The sequence below is a fragment of the Cupressus sempervirens genome, chromosome 8 (genome assembly GCF_028749045.1).
Source record: "Cupressus sempervirens isolate cs-2001-9-10 chromosome 8, ASM2874904v1, whole genome shotgun sequence".
NCBI classification, from domain to species: domain Eukaryota; kingdom Viridiplantae; phylum Streptophyta; class Pinopsida; order Cupressales; family Cupressaceae; genus Cupressus; species Cupressus sempervirens.
In genome coordinates this window covers 405,806,109-405,824,968 of record NC_143125.1, presented here as the reverse complement: position 1 = coordinate 405,824,968, position 18,860 = coordinate 405,806,109, and the positions used below count along the sequence as shown (strand labels likewise).

Below are 18,860 nucleotides of genomic sequence, written 5' to 3'. Positions count from 1 at the left end.
TGCTCTCATATATTTAATTCTGTTCTTTGAATTTATTGAATATCATTGCCAAAGATCAATGATTGCATTAAGAAGACAAACAAATTATAAGTCTGCAACCTGAGACATACTTGAACAGCCAGTTTGAAATTCTAGGTCTCACAATTCTGAGTTTGAATTTAAGAAAGATATTGTGAGGGTCTTCACAGAAATAATGGTCCTCAGATCCCATCATGGAATTTCAAGAATAATGCAAATTGTTCCCTGGCAAGTGGCTGATGTAAAAGATGACAACAATGTCAAATCTGAAGATAATTATCCCAAGAATCCTTCTTCTGTCAAAAGTTGATACCACCTTAATAACACTTAATTTCCAACTGTCAAGAAGGTGGTATTGAGTGCACCAACTCCACAACCATCTAAAGGTATCAGTGCTACCTCAAAAGTTGTATAGACAAGTGACAAATGACTGTAATACCCAAGACTCACCAAGGTGTAAGCTAGAAAATTATTAAACCAAATCTGAAAATCACCTACAACCTACTACCATAAAACCTACAAGTGCTCAAAATCAAATTGTCCATAAACTGAAATTATCATACTCAAAACAATAATGTTGGTGCAGCATCTGTCTTAATGAAATAATCGTGAAACCATAGGAAATGTGAGCATGGAAATGGTTGAAAAGCCTTCTCCAATGGCTCGATCACCTCTGCCAGTCAATTCCAATCAAAAAGTACTCCACTGTTGGGTTGGAATTGAATACATGCCATTTTGTTCTGTGTGCAAACAACCAAGGTATAATGTAGGCTGATTGGAAAGTGGAGAACGGTGCCAATTCTAAAATCTTGTCAACAACTCCAATCATGAGTCAATCTCACACAAATGAAAATTTCACCTGGATCCCAAAGCGTGTGATCAACCATCACACCAAAATCAAGAAGGGTTCCCTATCCAACTCAAAAAGTAGATTGTCAAAGAAGACTCAAAATCCATTTCAAACAATGGATTATCAATCAAATAAATTATAAATACTATCTTTGACCTCATGTTCAAACCAATCCTTCTACTGATCTAAAGTTCTAGTTTTTGATTTATTTGGAAAAAAAATTAGATCAAATGCTTCTGAATGCTATCATGCTCTTTAATTACCTATTGGATCTCCTTGGCCCTTTCTCTATTTTTTTGCTCCCTGAATTGTAGCGCTTTATAAAACTAATTTTCTGCATCAATTAATGCTATTTGGATGTTTGTCAATGCATTTTTAGTAGCTTTAAGCTCAAGAGATCTTCTACCTTTGCCCTTGCTTCTTTGGATGTAGATAAAAACTTATTTGCAACCTTAGTAGCCACATCTCTGTTATTGATCATCTGCAAGTAGGTTGATTTCGTGTCTTCCATTGTGCTCTTAATATTTTGCAAATCAGCAAGGTAAAAAATTTGTTCATACCAAAGTTACGAGAATCGGAATTGTATTGGAATTGGCATGGCCGAATCGAATCATGAATCGGCGATGAATCGCCAATGAATCGACAAATTTGAAAAAACCCTTTAAATGTAGAGATTTTAACAATTTAAAACTTATTTCATGCACCCTTTATTGAATATAACTTAAACACACTATAACATCATCAAATAGAAGTTAAAACTTAACATACATAAATATGGAACATAAAATCCATCACATATGTAACTATGTTATGTACTAAAATGTAAATTGTAGGCTAGCTAAAGTAAATAGAAATCAAATGATCATAATGATTCAAATCATAGAATGTATGTAAGATGAAGATCCATGAAAGTTTGAAACATATGTCTATTAGTGATTCAGTATCACTATCAATATCTGTAAACAAAATATAAAAATAAGGCTCCAACTCAAGCCTCATCATCATCCTCTAGCTCTGCTGTAGCCTTAGCCTCAGCCTCTGAGTATCTAGTCTGCCTACTAGAAAGACGTCTACCCCCGAGCCATATCCCCCGCATGGGCAATGGGCTCACGAACGTCGTCACTAGGGTTTGCATCTATGCGTGCGCGTGTGTGTCTACCAATGCCTGAACATGCTCTAGCTGCCTCCTCTGCCATGGCCACAGCCTCAGCCTCTATATCCACCTGGTCAACCCACGCACAGTCTTCCTCAGTGAAGACTGGTTCCACAATCTCTGTGAGCCACTCTAATTCTAGATCAATCTCCTCCAGAATGATCAGAGAGGAGTCAGTGCCCAAAATCTGTGTGATCCTAAGACGAAGGTTGGAATGAACGAAGACAAGATCATTCAACCTCTACACTGTCAACCCATTTCTCCTCTTCAAGTGGATGTGCTTGACCATGGACCAATTGCACTCACATCTAGAAGTGCTGCTTGGTTGACTCAGAATACAAATGACAATTTTTTGAAGTTTTGGGGTTGTGGCCCCAAACATTTGCCACCATCTATCTAAAATAAGGGAAAACAAAAACAATTAGTCTCATTTACAAATTACAAGTCTAAAATTATATAATCAACTTTAAGTTTAGAATCTAGATTCATGAACATTGAATATATTATTTAATTTTTACCTGGCTGTATTGTTGTTCGAGCATCTATGGCCATCCTGCCAGAGAAAAGTGGCCTCTCTTTATTATTAAACTTGTCTAGCTCAATAATTGCAGCAGCGCTATTGTCATCACTACTCAACCTTTTGATCACTGTGTATAAGCTAGTGAGAACCTCTGCATCCGCCTTGAAGTTAGGACGGAAATGAAATGCCGAATTCAAAAAGTAAGTTGCTGCATGGATGGGTCGGTGGAGCTGATTTTGCCATCTCCTATCAATGATGTCCCAAATAGGGGCATACTTCTCCTGCACTCCTGCATACTAGGCTCTAATGGCCTCCTTGGCCCTATCGATGCCCTCATATATGTAGCCCATAGAGGGCTTCTCCCCATCAGCAATTCATAGGAGAGATACAAGGGGCTCAGTGACCTACATATAAAGTAAAACAAAAAATTGAGTCAAAACTTAAATATAAAATAATATAACTTAAAGTAAAACTAAATCATTAAACAATTAGCATAGTAAACTGTAAAATACTAAATGTTAAATTGCAATAAATTTACCTTAAGGATTTCTCTAGCAGGTTTCCAAAAACCATCCTCATCAAATATGCAATCCACCACATCTATCCCTGTAGTGGTTGCAACATAGGAAGATGAAATCCAGTCCTGCCCAACAAACATGCTCCTCAAATCATCCCTTGATGTCAACAAGGATTGCAAGGTGATGAAATTCGAGGCAAACCTTGTGATGCCTGGGCGAGCTAACTCCTTGCCTCTTGTGTACTTCCTCATTGTGCTAAGGACAAATGAATGATTATAAATGAACTTGCATATGTTTTTTGCCCTTTCCACACATGACTTGACAAACTCAAGTTTGCCAATTTCTTCCAACATGGGGTCAATGCAGTGTGCCGCACAAGAGGACCAAAATATGGTGGGGTGCCTCTCCATCAAATGTTTACCTACAACAATTTTAAGTTAATTAGAAATTCAAATTTCAAACATGTTAGAACTTAGGAAACTTAGAATTAGAAAAAGTTCAAAATTCAAATAAATTTATTTTCAAAACTTGAAAAGTTAAAAGTTTACTTGCAGCAACATAACTTGTTGTATTATCCATCACCACCTGGATCACATGTTGTTCCTCCACCTCTGCTATGACTTCCTCAATAGCGTCACATAAGTATGTGGCATTTTTTGCATGAGCGGAACCATCAGTGGATTTGAGGAACATGGTATATCCTTCAAGTAACAAAACAACGAATTATAATGTTAAATGGATCATCAACAAATTAGCATTCAACAAATCAAAATTTACAATTATGTATGTAGGAAAGTAGAATGATCAATCACCTCCACAGGATACAAGAAAATTGAGGAGTGTTTTATTCCTCCTATCTGTCCAACCATTAGTCATGATGGTGCAACCTTTTTCAATTCTCGAGCTCAACCCTCATGTCCTCTACCATCTCATCCAAGAGGTATCCGCTCAACTCAGCCTCAATTGGGGTTTTAAACCCCAGACCACAAATAGCAACTGCATCTATCATGTTATGCCAATAAGGAGCCTTGTCACAAATAAAAATTTAGATGTCAAAGACTCAAATCATAAAACAAGTAGATATAATTAAAATTTTACTTTTACTTTTAATTTTAACTTTAAAGAAAACAAAGAAAAAAGAATCAATTACCTGACTGCAACAAATGGAATGTTGCAAAAGTACCAAAATTTGCCTATCTCCTTTCGGGCAACATCATGAATCTCCTTGCTCAAACCCATGCCCTCAAGCGTGGGTTGGGAACCAGGAGTAGTGTGGGGCACAAAGTAACTATCCATTCTATTTTTCTGCACTCTAGGCCGCAATAGGTTGCTGTTGGACTCTGTCTCAGTATAAGACCGACTAGCACTAGCACTAGCACTCGCATGAGCACTAGAACTAGGACGAAAAGGAGGCCTAGAAGAACCCTCTCCAACACAACCTACGGATGCGGAAGCAAATGCAGATGTAGATGCGGCTACGGATGTGGGAACATGGGAGCCAATACCTCTTAACCCTTCAAGTTGCATTTTCCTATTCACTTTGGCTTGTTCAATTTTTTCTAATACCACTAAACAAGTGCGTTTTGCCTCAACAGTTTGTTTAGTGCAAATTGTAACATCATGTTTAGGTATAGCAGCAATGTGGTATTTCAATCTATAAATACCTCTAGAAGTTATTTTTTTGTTTACAAAATATACAATTTGTTTGATATTTGGTTCTTCCAGGAAACTCTTCATTATATTTCCAATGATCATCTTTTTTACCCATTGTGGAAAATGAAAGCAAAGGGCTGCTGCAATAAAAAAATTCATGTAAAATATCAAAGTTTGAAACTAATAAAAGCTACAAAACAACAGACCCTAGTTTGCAATTTAGTAAAAATAAAGAACATTCAAGATTTAAACTAAAAATCTTTAAAATTAAAAAAGTTTAACAAAAAATGCATAATATACTAAAAATTTAACAAAAAATGCATAATACACTAACATGCAAAAAAAAAAATCAGCACTTACCTCTTGCAAATGAGCTGAGGAGAGTTGATATTGACTCCTTAATGCTCCCAATGCAATTTATGGCCTTCCCAAATGGACTTCTGATTTCTTTGGTGCTCTTCCTTCTTGCCGGTTGGAAACCTATGGTTTTTCTTTTCTATTCTTCTCTCTCACTTTTCCTCTCTTCTACTCATGCTTAACAATTAGAAAGCCCTCTAGGGTTATAACAAAGAGGAAAGGCAAAAAAGAAAACAAAAAAAAACAAGTGTTTTCATTATTATTTCCAACTCAACTTCCTAGCTGCCGCGGTCAATTCACAGCAAAGATTTTCAATACTACTGTTTTTTCATTCGACTTAGATAATTTTACTTCATTTTCAACTAATACCATTAATGGTTTCTTCCAACTTCTCTCATTATTGTCAAGACCATGCAAATTTAGTGAATTGTTGTTGTGATGCATATAAAAATCAGGATAGTGTCATGCTTTCAATGGTGTTACCATGGTTCTCCCAAGCTTCATTTTCCTTTCCTTCAGAGCTTATCTCATCTTCATTGGTCTCTGGAATTGTCTTTTCTTGTTTCAAGAATGGTAGATGATCCTTTAAACTATGTGATTCACTATGCCTTAGATAAAAAATCAGCTCGTTGCACTAGAATTTCTGAATTGTCTTCACAATCAAGCCACCCAAAATCAGCTACCACAGTGTCACGCTCTTTGCATAATCTAGGTTCAAACACTAGAACAATACTTTGGTCAAAAGAATATTCCTTCTAAATGGGTTGATCGCATATAAGCACCAACACACGTGAATCCCATGGACTTCAAGAGTTGGTTGTGTTGTTCAAAAACATTATGTTCATTGTGTACCTCACGAATGATTAAATCACTCTCCAAATCATCAAAGCTGAAATTATTATGAAAATTGAGCTTGACCATATGACTTACTATCAGTGTTACAACGGTGCGGTGGTGTGGGGGGATGTCGGGATGAGTTTCAAGTGCAGAAAAAGAAAGGACCACAATTCAGGGACAGTGGGGGTGCGGAGGGTGGGGGAGGGGGGGAGGTTGCACAGAGTGTGTGTATATATATATACACACACACACACTATGAAATGATATTTCAAAATAACATACCAAATATAGTTGAATATAGAAAATTGAAATTTGATTCACGAACCATAAGTTGAAACTTGAACCATTGAACTTAGTAAAATACTAAAACTTTTAAACATAATAATGATCATGATAAATGAAAAATACAAACCACATAGTACCATCTAAGTCAACCATTGACTATCAATTCATCAAATGACAAAGATGAAAGATTCAAAATTCATTGTTCAAATATGAATATCATATATCATAAAGATGCTCATGATGGCAATGAGCTGAGTAGCATGAAATAGTGAAATGAAATAATGAATCATAGCCATATCAAATTGAGTACAATCAACAAAAAAGCAACTGCAATTTTTTTTTTTTTTTTGACTTTTCAGTCAAAGGTGCCGACCGCACCCCGCACACACCCTAGGTGCACCTTGCACACACTTGAGTGCGCAGCCCCACTCCCCCACACCCTAGATGCACCCGCATCTTCATGTGCCACCTGGGTGCTCTGACCAGTGTGGCCGCATTTTTGCCATGGTGGGGGTACTCGAGCACGCGATGTACCCGCACCAAGGATGTACATGCACCTGGTGCTTGGGGTTTTTGACCCGGGTGCGCGCAACCGGGTTACACTGCTTACTATAAACAAGAATCTTGGAGTGCCCAAGAAAAGTCGGGATTTTACTTTGGAAAGTGGCATAGTAGTTTTCTAGACCAACAAAGCCCATCACTAACATCAAACGCCCCCCCTAACAAGGTTGATGGTCACTGAGAAAGCTGGAGCTGACTACAATGCTATAAATTATAGACATTACAATAAATCAAATTATGGTGGTAAACTGTCGTTTTTTTTACAATGAAAGATTAAACTTCAAGATCTGAGAAACATCCAGCAAGAGCAAACTATAAGATGAGTATTTTATTTTCAAACCATCAACTGCACCAAATTAGGATTACTGTTAAATACAAGAAATGTAAAATATTGTCATACCATGTGTAAAGTCAACTCCTATTTTTTCTGAACGTTTGACAAATGAGCTTAACACTGTGAGCATGCATTTGATATTATATAGTTGTCGGCACATAAATCATTATTATATCCGGGTTTGCTATATTTCTTCTGCAATATGATGTTCTCCCTGTATTTTCCTTATCAACAAGTTTTTCAATATTCATCTTTAAGAATCTCTCAAGGGTTCCTTCTTTTTCTTTAACTCAATAATTTATTTACTGTGGCAGACAGAGCTAGCAATGCAGTTATGCTGGGCAATAGGTGAACATGGAGGTGGTGGCATATCACATAAGGATGTGGCTAGGGAACTGTTTGAGGGCTTGGAATTGCTTCTATATGAAAACCTTTCATCCAGGTCTTGTACAAATTATATTTAAATATTTGACTCTATTACTTATTTATCCACACTTACCTTGAAGTTATTCTTTCTATGTTGGACAGTCGTCTTGCACTGAATAATGATATGGTTGGCAATTATGAAGGGGCAATTCTCAAGAAGTCTGGGCAGGCAAGATTTCTCTGTTTTGTGGTGACAGCCATTGCAAAGCTTGCTACATACCATCGGGAGTTAATCCCTAGAGCCCGTGTTTGTTTGGCTAAGGTTTGCTTTTATGTATTGACCTCTTTTGCAAAGCTAAGGATGCGATAAAGACGGTTATAGATAAATAATGTAATGAATTTGTCGACCAACTGATCAAGCTATGAAATTATGAGATATATTGAACATCAAAAATCACAGCTTCCTTGTGGCTTGGTGCTTCCACATTAAAGCAAATATATTTTTTAATTTTGTGCTATACTTATTAAACTACCTACTTGTCTCATAGGCAAAGAATTATTCAAAAAATAAATGAGCAGACCTACAAAAAATAAGTGACATTATGGGTTCATTTCATATATATGCAAGTTGACATCATACATCATAGTTGAAAGACATGGAATCAGAAGCCCAAAATTTTGACTCTGACTTAGGACACAAAAAACTTAGGAAAATTCAGGAAATAAAACAGAATTATGCAGAATAACAGAAAATAATGCATGTCCATTGTAGCATTCCGTTTGTCGTAATTCCAGTGCTACCCATGTATATAGTTGGGTGGATATTTTGCAACCGATAGTTTTAAGGATCAATTGTAAAACAGTGGTTTCAGCCTGTGTCACAGGGTTTGCCAAATTTCAACCAGGAGGTTCGGATTTCAGTGAAGTTCAAAACATTATAATTAATTTGTTGAAATTCGCTTAATATTCGTATGAAAATATCATGTCATCTTTCAAAAATGTGTTAGGATTTTCTGAATTTTTTTGTTCCCTGCAGATAGAGGTTTCTTTAAATATGTTATTAGGGTTTTCTGAGCTTTGTTGTTCCCTTAATGAAGAGGTTTCTTTCACATTTTTTCCAGGTGCTAGTCATGTTTTCCGTCTCTCAAATAGGCGGGAAGCACTCTTCCCAGACAGATGGGAGATGAGAAGAATAAGCGACAAATTGATCCGTCAAGCAATGAACTCATGTTTGTCGTGTCATCGAACATAGGATTTGTGTAGTGTCTTGCCTAGATAAAACAAACAATTCACTTGTAATGAGGAAAAATTTATTTGACCGGCAATATTTATAGTGTCGTGTATCTCCATCTTGTAAGTTTTAATATGTTATATTATTACCTATCTATTCATATCATCTTTTTTTATATATTTAGATATTATTACTTTTATTTATATGTTGTAGATACTGTTTTTCAATTAAAATATATTTTTAAATAATATTTACATATTCATATTATTAAATATTTATTTTATGTACTTTTAATTTTTTTTCTTTATATTATAGTTTATATATATATATATAAATGATTTGGAACTGTATTTGAAGAAAATAAAAAAAAAATGTACTAATTTATTCAGAGTTAGCTATTTTTCAATTCTAACTAATTTGATAATTTTGTACAATACTGCTTATATTTTAAAAAAGTGAACTTAATCACTTTTTTTTTTGAACTTTTTGCCCTTGCCGAACTGCATCTGAATTTTATTATTGTCGAACACGAACTCAAACACAAACCTTGTGACTTACATTTCAACCGTAATTTTGAGACACAAACTCTACTAATTGAGGGAATACTCCCCCTATCTACTATTACTGAAAATGACCTACACTAAATTAACACCTAAGATTGTGTACAACCTACTGCCATAAAACCTACAAGCACTCAAAATCAATTTGTCGTTAAACTGAACTCATCATACTCAAAAGAATAATGTTGGTGCAGCATCTGTCATAATGAAGTAATCCTGAAAACATAGGAAATATGAGCATGGAAATGATTAAAATGTCTTCTCCAATGGCTAAATCACCTTTACCAGTCAACTCCGACCAAAAAGTATTCCATTGTTGGGTTGGAATTGAACACGCCATTTGTTCTGTGTGCAAACAACTAAGGTCTAATGTAGGCTGATTGAAAAGTGGAGCATGGTACCAATTCTAAGAATTTGTCAACAACTCCAATCATGAGTCAATATCTTACAGATGGAAATTTCACCTGGATCCCAAACATCTGATCAACCATCAAGAACAATGAACAGGGAATCTTGGAGGTCTTGATAAAAGTAGTTAATATTTCATGTATAAGGAGTGTAATACACTGTTCTAGAGCTTTTGAACACTTTCTCCTATACTTACTATTTTTAGTAAGTAGGTGATGAGCACTGACATGATCAGTTGTTTTCTAGTAATGTAGGTGGAATTGGGTTTGATGCTTATCATGAGACTTATTTTAATTGAAAAGCCTTTATCATGTAATGTTACAGCGGGAGATTAAAAGGAGAGTGATTTTTATTAAATGAAAGCAAAATAAAATCCCAAGCAAATAGTGCAAAAATATTCCTGCCAAAATAGCAAAAACACTTCCCCAAAATTGTGAATAACAATTCCTTAAAAACATTGGAAAAGCAAAAAAGGGTGCTTTTTGAAAAAGTAGATAAAAAGCTATAAAAGGAGGATTAGGGCTGTTATTTGGGGTTGTTGAAATATTGTTATTGTTGATGCTTTTCTTCTTAAAGCAGATTGCTTCTTCTTGTTGGTTTGTGAGGATGAAAACCCTCTCAAGCAACAATCTCTATGTAGTTGAAAGACACTATCTGGAGAATTTCTTGGCGATTTCATTCAAAGATCACAACTATGTTCATTGGAGAAGGTCCACATTTCAGTTTTGCAAAGGTTATTGAATATCTGATCAATAGAGGTTGATTTGGAGGTTTTTGCTATTGCTTATTGCTGATCACATCTACTTAATGCTGGTCGTACTTTCTCATGCCAATTGCACCATTTCAGGAGCTTGGATGTAAGGGTTTTATGAAGAAGATTGGACTTTGACAGTTTAACTCTGTGTTCTTGGTGTTTACTACTTCCTGCAAATCAGTTCAACACTCAGCCGCACTATTTTGGAGTCATGTGGTGAAGTAGCTAGGGTTTCTAGACATTGTACTTGCTGGTCATTGCTGTAGCAAACCTTAATTAAACCAAATCAGGTAATGGGTATTTTAGATTTAGATATGCAACAATATTTTATGGACTAGGTTGCTCTTACATTTGATAAATTCTGAGAAATCAGATCAGATAATAGTTTTAGAATTTTCAGAAGTGGTATTTCTGAGTATTGTTCATTTTCTGACTTTAAAAAAGTGCTGCAATATTATATTTTTGTTTGCACTATGACTATCATTGTTCATATTGCCAAGAACAATTCAAAAAACAATCAAAAGAAGAGAAAAAGAGAGAGACTAGAATAGGGCTGCATATTACAAACAAGCCAAGTTTGTAATTAAATTTGCTTTTATTTTTTCAATAGGAAATTATTATATTCCAATTGCAGTTACACTACTTGCTGAAACTCAACAAAGGTTTTCTTGGCAGCAAGTAACTTGCCATTAACTCACCAGAAAACTTGCTTGATTTTTTGAAAAAAGAAACTTGCCAAAAACTCAGGAGAAGAAGAATATAATGCTTGGGATACAACAAAATTCATTCTAATTTCATTTTGATTGATTTTTTGGGCTCCTTTGAAAAAATACCCTTCCTACCTTCAATGAGGTAATTTGCAGTGGTTTTGTGCCAGGGGGCAAAGATTTGTAGTTCATCCTGTTGTAAGTTCAGTTGGAGCTCATTCCTTCTTGCTTAAACAACTGTGATTGGAGCTTGTTCAAGGCCATCAACACAAAGAAGATGAACAAATTAGCTAAGAAATGTCTCAATGACCTTGTCTTTGTGCATTATAATCTTTGGTTGCACACAAGGAAAGTAGAGGAAATATTGGGTGGTCCAACTAATTTGAATGATATAGGTCATTATGGCGATTGGGCAATGCAAGAGTAGCCTCCATTGTTTACCAAGGAAGAAATCTATGATTTGGAGAGGCAAGATATAGAGGACAATAGTGGATTTGGACTCACATTGGATGACATTGAGGAGGATGAGGAGGTTGAAGCTGGAGTCATTAGAAGTGCCGGTAGCATCTGCATCCAGAATGGAAGTTGAGCCATAATTTTTGATGCAAAGTGAGGAAGAACAACCAAAATGTCCTCCTAGGACTAGACCCTCTAGCTCTACCTCTCTCCTAGTTTTCCCTAAAGCTGGAAAAAGGAATATGTAGATTTTTTTGATACTATATTGACTTTTAGCTTTACAAAAACAATTTTCTATTTTAATTTTACTTCAAACTGTCAGTCTGCCAACTATCAACATTCCGCATGAGAATGTTGTTTTGTTATCAATTTGCATTTTTAAATCAATTAAATATATCTGGACTCAACTTGTTTCTTTCGTGTACTAACTTATTGACTCATTGGATGCATGATCTCTCTTTTATTAAGTTTTCCTTACAATATAGTTATTTATAATAATATTATTGATATTATTTGTAGTATACGTGTCTGTCAATTAGTTTTTTTTCATTAGAATGATTCCATGTTTTATCTTAATTTTATCGTGTAGGATGGTAGAATCATGCTTTAATACCACTGTAATTTCCCCACTATTAGGGTTAGGTTAGGACAAGTAATGCCTGCAAAATAAATGTTAGAATTATATAATAACGGGTCTAATTATATTATTCTACCCTTTGTCTTAACGCCAAACCTTAAAGATGCCTCCAAATCAGGATCCCTAAGCCTCCTAAGGATCTCCAAGGTTCTAAATGATATAATATCAATTCTAGAACCATCCTCAATTATCTCACCATCTTCGCTAGAGTGCACCCCTTAAGGTTTGGAAGGGACATTCCCTATCCAAGGCCTTATCACATATGCATATGTTGACTCATCAAAATATTTTGGCACTCATCTAGCCATTTATATGAGTTTATACTAATTTATTGCACTAACACTATTAGCAATTCATATGAAGATCGCACTAACCTCCTGCACTGGCACTATGAGATTCCTTTTATTACTCATCTAGCCACTCATACAAGACTATACTAATCTCTCTCATTGGCACTATCAGGCATTCATACAAGGATCACACTAACCTGTCGCATTGGCACTATGAGACTCCATTTATCACTCATCTAGCCATTCATATCAAGTACACTAATCTCTCACACTGGCATTATCAACCATTCATATGAGAATTACACAAACATCCTACATTGGCACTATGAGATTCCATATATCACTCATCTAACCATTCATACAGGGTTATACTAATCTCTTGCATTGGCACTATTAGCCATTCATACAAGGATCACACTAACCTCCCCGCAAGCACTATGAGATTCCATTTATCCCAGCTTAGCCATTCATATAAAGATGACCCCAAACCCTACACTTGCACGTAGCCATTCATATAGAGATTAACATAGTCCCTACATTGGCGCTATGAGAATTTTAATTCATTACTTCTTAATTAACAAAATGATTATCAAATGAACTTTTTTTTATAGTAAAAAAGTTTAAACAACAACAACATCCAAGAAAACTTGTAAATTTGAAAAACAACCAGCCCTCAATACTTATACAAAATTATAGGGAGGAGTTAACCAACTATAGGACTGTAAATAGAGTTTCTAATATGAACATCATACCAAAATTTCTCGATAGACAATACATCCACTATAGAACTATAATTTCTTATAATCATGATCTGGCCGATCAGTAACATTATTATGTGCTGAAGTGGATCCACCAAATGTATATGCCTCCATATCAGCGTCCAAATGACACTTTTCCAGGAGATTGCTAAGCTCCTCAATTTCTGCTTGTGTAAGGAAAATTTGGTATCTCTCAATGTAATGTGCAGCTTTAACTTCATCTTTGTAAATCAGCAGCATCCCATCATGCATCAGCTTCATGAATCTGGGCTTTGTAATCTCCAAGCAAAAAGAAACCTGTGACATGATGTAAAAATGTGTGAGTTTAAGGTTAAACTCAGTAGGGGACCTTCTCACATTTTGAAATATCTCTTTGTTCCTCTCCTTCCAAAGAAACCATAGTACTTCACCAGTAAGAGCAAACCAAAATCTATTAAGAGATAAGTTAAAAGATCTCACATAACCAGCCAACATTTTGATGCAGGAGCATCTTGGGTTTGGTCAGTGACTACTTTGGAGTTCATTAGAGGAGGCTCAGTAGTTGCTTTGGAGGGTGCTTGGCATGGTCTTTGGAGCTCGGCATGGTCTGGAAGCTTGGCATGGTCTATGGGACTCAGCATGGTCTTTGGAGCTCGGCATGTTCTATGGAGCTCGGCATGGTCTTGGTTGCTCGGCATGGTCTATGGTTGCTCAGCATGATTTGTGGAGCTGGGCATTGCTTAGAAATTTGGTGCCTGTTGTAGGCCGTATAACTAATTTTCCATAATGAGTTAGAGGATGAAAATTTCAAGGATTGAAGAGGGCCTAGATTTCTACCTATGGTTCGAAGCACGAGTTCTAATTCATTTGGATCTAGGAGATATCGTGATTTTGCTAAGACATTGATTTTGGGAATTTAATTGTTGTTGTTGGCCGACTTGTGACATTTAATTTATGTATTTATATTTAATTTGTGTTCTGCGCTGATTTGTGGCTTAGATTGGTATAAGTAGGGGTTGTGGGGAAGTCTTTAGTCATTAATCATCCATCGTGGAGAAGTGGAGGAACTTAGAAGAGCGAATTTGGAGAAGAGCTAGTAGCTGTAGCTTGGGAAACAAGGGGATTGCTTGGTGGGCTTGTGAGCACAAGTTAAGATCTTCCTTGAAGGTTTTTACCAGAGTGTGGATCTGGACTAGCTAGGGTTTGGGATTGGATCTTGAGGGACCTTGCAAAACTATCACTTGCTTTGTATTTGGCCGTAACTAGGAAGACCTCTACAGATTAGGCTTTCAACTGAATAGAAAGGCTTGAGGGGTGGGTGGGATAATGGTTGGAGGCAGGAGATGAGATTGGCTACCACTGGTCCTCCATTGGATTAGATGTAAACCCCAGGCGGATAAGGAAGACAGATCGGGCTTGGAAGAAAAGGAGGATAAATGGCTTGTTCTTGCTGTTGTGTTTCCGCTACATGGTTGTATAGCTAGGGGCTAGGACATCTCCTTTGGGGATACTCCTGCCTTGCACTGCATCAGGTGGTATTAGAGCACAATTGTTCTTGAGTGTATAGATAGATCGTCGAAGTTGAGGCAGTTTGCACCAGGACTTAGATTGGAGAAGTAGATCTGATTTGATCTTGATCTGGTGGTGGATTTTCTTTTTGGAGTCCTAGATCTTTTGGTTGCGAGGTGGCAGATTGTGGTTCTGACTTGCAATTGTAGAGGGCTTGCAGATGGATTGATGGATGCAAAGATGGAAGGTTGATCTTATTGAGGCATGATCATTGAGATTTTGTGGTTTGCAGATCCGTGGTCCTGGACTTGTAATGTTGTTCTTGATTGTTCGTGTGAGGTGGCAGGGTGCGATCTGACTTGCAAACAATTCGAGGTTTTTCACAAGGAGCGTGCGAAGGATTTGTTGCAGAGGGTTTACGAAGATCTTGGGAGATGGCTTCAAGAGGATTGGACTCTGAGATGATTGCAAATCTTCATGATATAGTGGAGAGGAGGTTTTTTGAGATGATTGCTCATTTTGAAGCTAGTTTGGCTGATCGAACTAAGAAGGTGGTTGCTCAGTTTGAATAGCTTGGCTGATCAAGTTAAGGACGGGGTGAGGAAGGAATTCTATAGTTGCTTGTGGAGTTGGAGTCTACCAATTCGAAAGAGAGTTGTTTGGCCGGTTAAGAGATTTGTTCGTGAGAAGATGGCATGACAAGGTCGAGGTGGAAGAGGTTGGTTTTGATGATCAGATTGTGGAGTTTGATACAGAACTTGCAGAGTGACTAGAGGTTGTTGTTGAAGATATTCCTAACCTTGTTGATGCTGGGATAGAGGTTGGTTTTCATGATCAGTTGGTTGGGTCTGACATGGAAATTGCAGAGCACTTGGTCATGGATGATCCGGTTGCTGTTGGTGGTGAGTTGTGTGTTGCAGAGCATCTTGTTGTGAGCAATGAGATTATTGGGGCTGTGAGTTTGGCATGTGTTGATGGAGATCTTCATATTGCTATTGATGTGGAGATGGTTGTTGTTGGTGTGGATTCACTAGTTGTTGATGTGGATGAGGATTTGCTGATGAAGCATTATGTTCAGTTTGTTCTTGGGAGTGAGCATGCTGATTGGTTGGTTGAGATTCTGGTGTTTGACAGAATGATGTGGATGTGGATGATGTGTAGATTGGTTTTCTTGTCCCTATTGGAGTGGAAACCTTTGGTGAAAATGAAGATTGTTGTTGCTCTTTCTTTGGGCATCAAAGTGTGGGACAAACTTTTCTATTTACCTGGGGAGATTGATGCAGGAGCATCTTGGGTTTGGTCAGTCACTACTTTGGAGTTCATGGGAGGAGGCTCAGTAGTTGCTTTGGAGGGTGCTTGGCATAGTCTTTGCAGCTCGGCATGGTCTATGGAGCTTGACATGGTCTTGGGAGCTCGGAATGGTCTATAGGACTCGACATGGTCTTTGGAGCTCGGCATGGTTTGGGAGCTTGGCATGGTCTTTGGAGCTCGACATGTTCTATGGAGCTCGGCATGGTCTTGGTTGCTCGGCATGGTCTATGGTTGCTCGACATGATTTGTGGAGCTCGGCATTGCTTAGTAATTAGGTGCCTGTTGTAGGCCATATAACTAATTTTCCATAATGAGTTGGAGGATGAAAATTTCAGGGATTGAAGAGAGCTTAGATTTCTACCTATGGTTCAAAGCACGAGTTCTAATTCATTCGGATCTAGGAGATATTGTGATTTTGCTAAGACATCGATTTTGGGAACTTAATTGTTGTTGTTGGGCGACTTGTGGCATTTAATTTATGTATTTGTATTTAATTTGTGTTTTGGGCCGACTTGTGGCTTAGATTGGTATAAGTAGGGGTTGTGGGGAAGTCCTTAGTCATTAATCATCCATCGTGGAGAATTGGAGAGACTTGGAAGAGCGAATTTGGAGAAGAGCTAGTAGTTGTGGCTTGGGAAACAAGGGGATTGCTTGGTGGGCTTGCGAGCACAAGTTAAGATCTTCCTTGAAGGTTTCTACCAGAGTGTGGATCTAGACTAGCTAGGGTTTTGGATAGGATCTTGAGGGACCTTGTAGAACTATTACTTGCTTTGTATTTGGCTGTAACCAAGAATCCCTTACAGCTCGACACTTTGCATGCAATCAGTTATATTTATAATATATTATTGTGATTTGCTATCAGATCTTGCATTGTTGCTTCTTGTGGTTGTGTTCCCGTTGCATGGTTGTATAGCTGGGGGCTAAGACATCTCCTTTGAGGATACTCCTACCTTGCACTACGTCAGATTTCACACCAAGAAAAACCATTTCTTTTTTTCCAATCAATAGGATACCCAAAAAAAATGGCCCATATTTTAGATGCATAAATACACTCAAAGAAAATATGCTCAAAGCTCTCAGGTTTATTACATAGATTGCAAGTCACAAACTCAACATTAATGGATGACAATACTGACCCAACAACAAGCTTCCTAATCAACAACAACCATCTAAAATGAATAACCTTAGGTTCACATGGACCCTTCCAAAAGTAATCAAAGAAAAAATGCCAGTTTGAGAAAGAACAGTCAAGACCCCAACAATTAACTAGACGTTGTAACACAGATTGTTTAGTTTTAAACATATCATAAATCTGTTTAACAGAGGTGTTACCAATACCAGTGCCATCATTCCATTTTACATTTCTAATAAAAGAATTGCTATTGATGACCTTTCCACCTTTCTCCTTGCATAAAACTTTGTTCAAAAGAGTATATGTCTTCCTTTGAGAATTGGAGATGTCAAACTTCTTGGAGATCTCATCCCATGACCCAATCCTATTATTAATCATTAAGTCACTAATCAAAGAAATACCTTTCTCATTCCATTTTTTAGTTGAACAACTCTGAGTAAGAGCAAGAGGCTTATCATTCAAATACAGTCCCCACCAGATTGATCTATCAATAAAAATGTAATTAGGAGGACCCCCAGTGGCATACCTACAAGAGATAAGCTCCCTTACTTGTGACCATGTAGACCACAAGGAGATGAATACTTCAGAACTAAACACCTTCATCTTAAATTCTCCCATAATAAGATCCCAAAAAGGAATGTTGTCCCAATGTTTACCTTTTTTAATAACTGATCTCTCAACATTGTTTCTCACAAAAACTTTCCAAGGTTCATTCTCCCAAAATGCTTTGAAGATCCACTTGGCTGCAAGAGCAATACCTTGAATTCTAATATCTTTAATCCCCAATCCCCTTAACTGTTTGGGCAGACAACACCATTTCCACTTAACACAGAGTCTTCTTGGACCCTAAGCCATCCAACCATAGAAAATCTCTGAGAATTTTTTCAAGCATACCAAACTGAGTTTTTGTAAACAACCAAGCCAAAGCAAAAAAGATATGATGAGAAGAACGGACCTTCTGAACAACCTGGACTCTCCCAGCCAAAGAAAGGGAGTGATTCTGCTATCTAATATGCTTTCCATTAATCTTGTTGAACATCCACTCCCACATGTCTGCAAATGAAGGATCCAGGGAGAAAAGAATACCCAAATACCTAGTAATAGTTTTAGGTCCAGTCCAATTCCAACCCATCTTTGACAACCAGCTAGGAGGTACCTCCTTCCAACCCATAACATATGACTTATGGGGGGCCACTTTGGCTCCAAAAACAGAGCAAAAAAAATTAAGTCTATTAAGAGCCATAGAAAAATTATCTTCAAATAGATCCAAAAAAAGAGTAGTGTCATCAGCAAATTGAGCATTGATTAATTCATCTGCATTAGGGAGGGTGATGCCCTTAACAGGATGCCCTAAAGAAGCATCCCTTAGAATGTAATACAAAGCATCAACTGCTATCACAAATAAGGAAGGTGCAATAGGACAACCTTGCTTGATAGATCTTTGAAGAATAATAGGTTTTGAAAATTCCCCATTTACCTCTATCATTGTGGATGCATCTTTAAACAAAATTTCAATCCATTTGCAAAAGTTAAAGGGAAAGCCAAAAGCTTTCAACATCCTAGTAACAAAAGGCCAGTCCACCCTATCATAAGCCTTCTCAAAATCAAGGAGGATCATAGCCACATCCTACCTACTAGCCTTAGCCCAATTCATGGCTTGCCAGCTGGTAATAAGA

The 18,860-nt window shown here is 37.1% G+C and overlaps 1 protein-coding gene across 7 annotated transcripts in view; it reads left to right on the top strand.

The window, feature by feature from the left end:
* The window catches only part of LOC149542998 (AP-5 complex subunit zeta-1), a 175,866-nt gene that overhangs the window by 149,134 nt on the left and 7,872 nt on the right, over positions 1-18,860 (top strand). For 3 of the 7 annotated variants that reach the window (XM_089797919.1, XM_089797918.1, XM_089797924.1), the window contains 2 exons: positions 7,401-7,528; positions 7,615-7,774. In XM_089797919.1, coding sequence (XP_089654045.1) covers positions 7,401-7,528; positions 7,615-7,774 — 288 coding nt within the window. Of the gene's footprint in view, positions 1-7,400; positions 7,529-7,614; positions 7,775-8,573; positions 8,859-18,860 lie in introns of those variants that run through there. The other 4 variants (XM_089797923.1, XM_089797922.1, XM_089797921.1 and 1 more) reach the window with 2 other exon arrangements.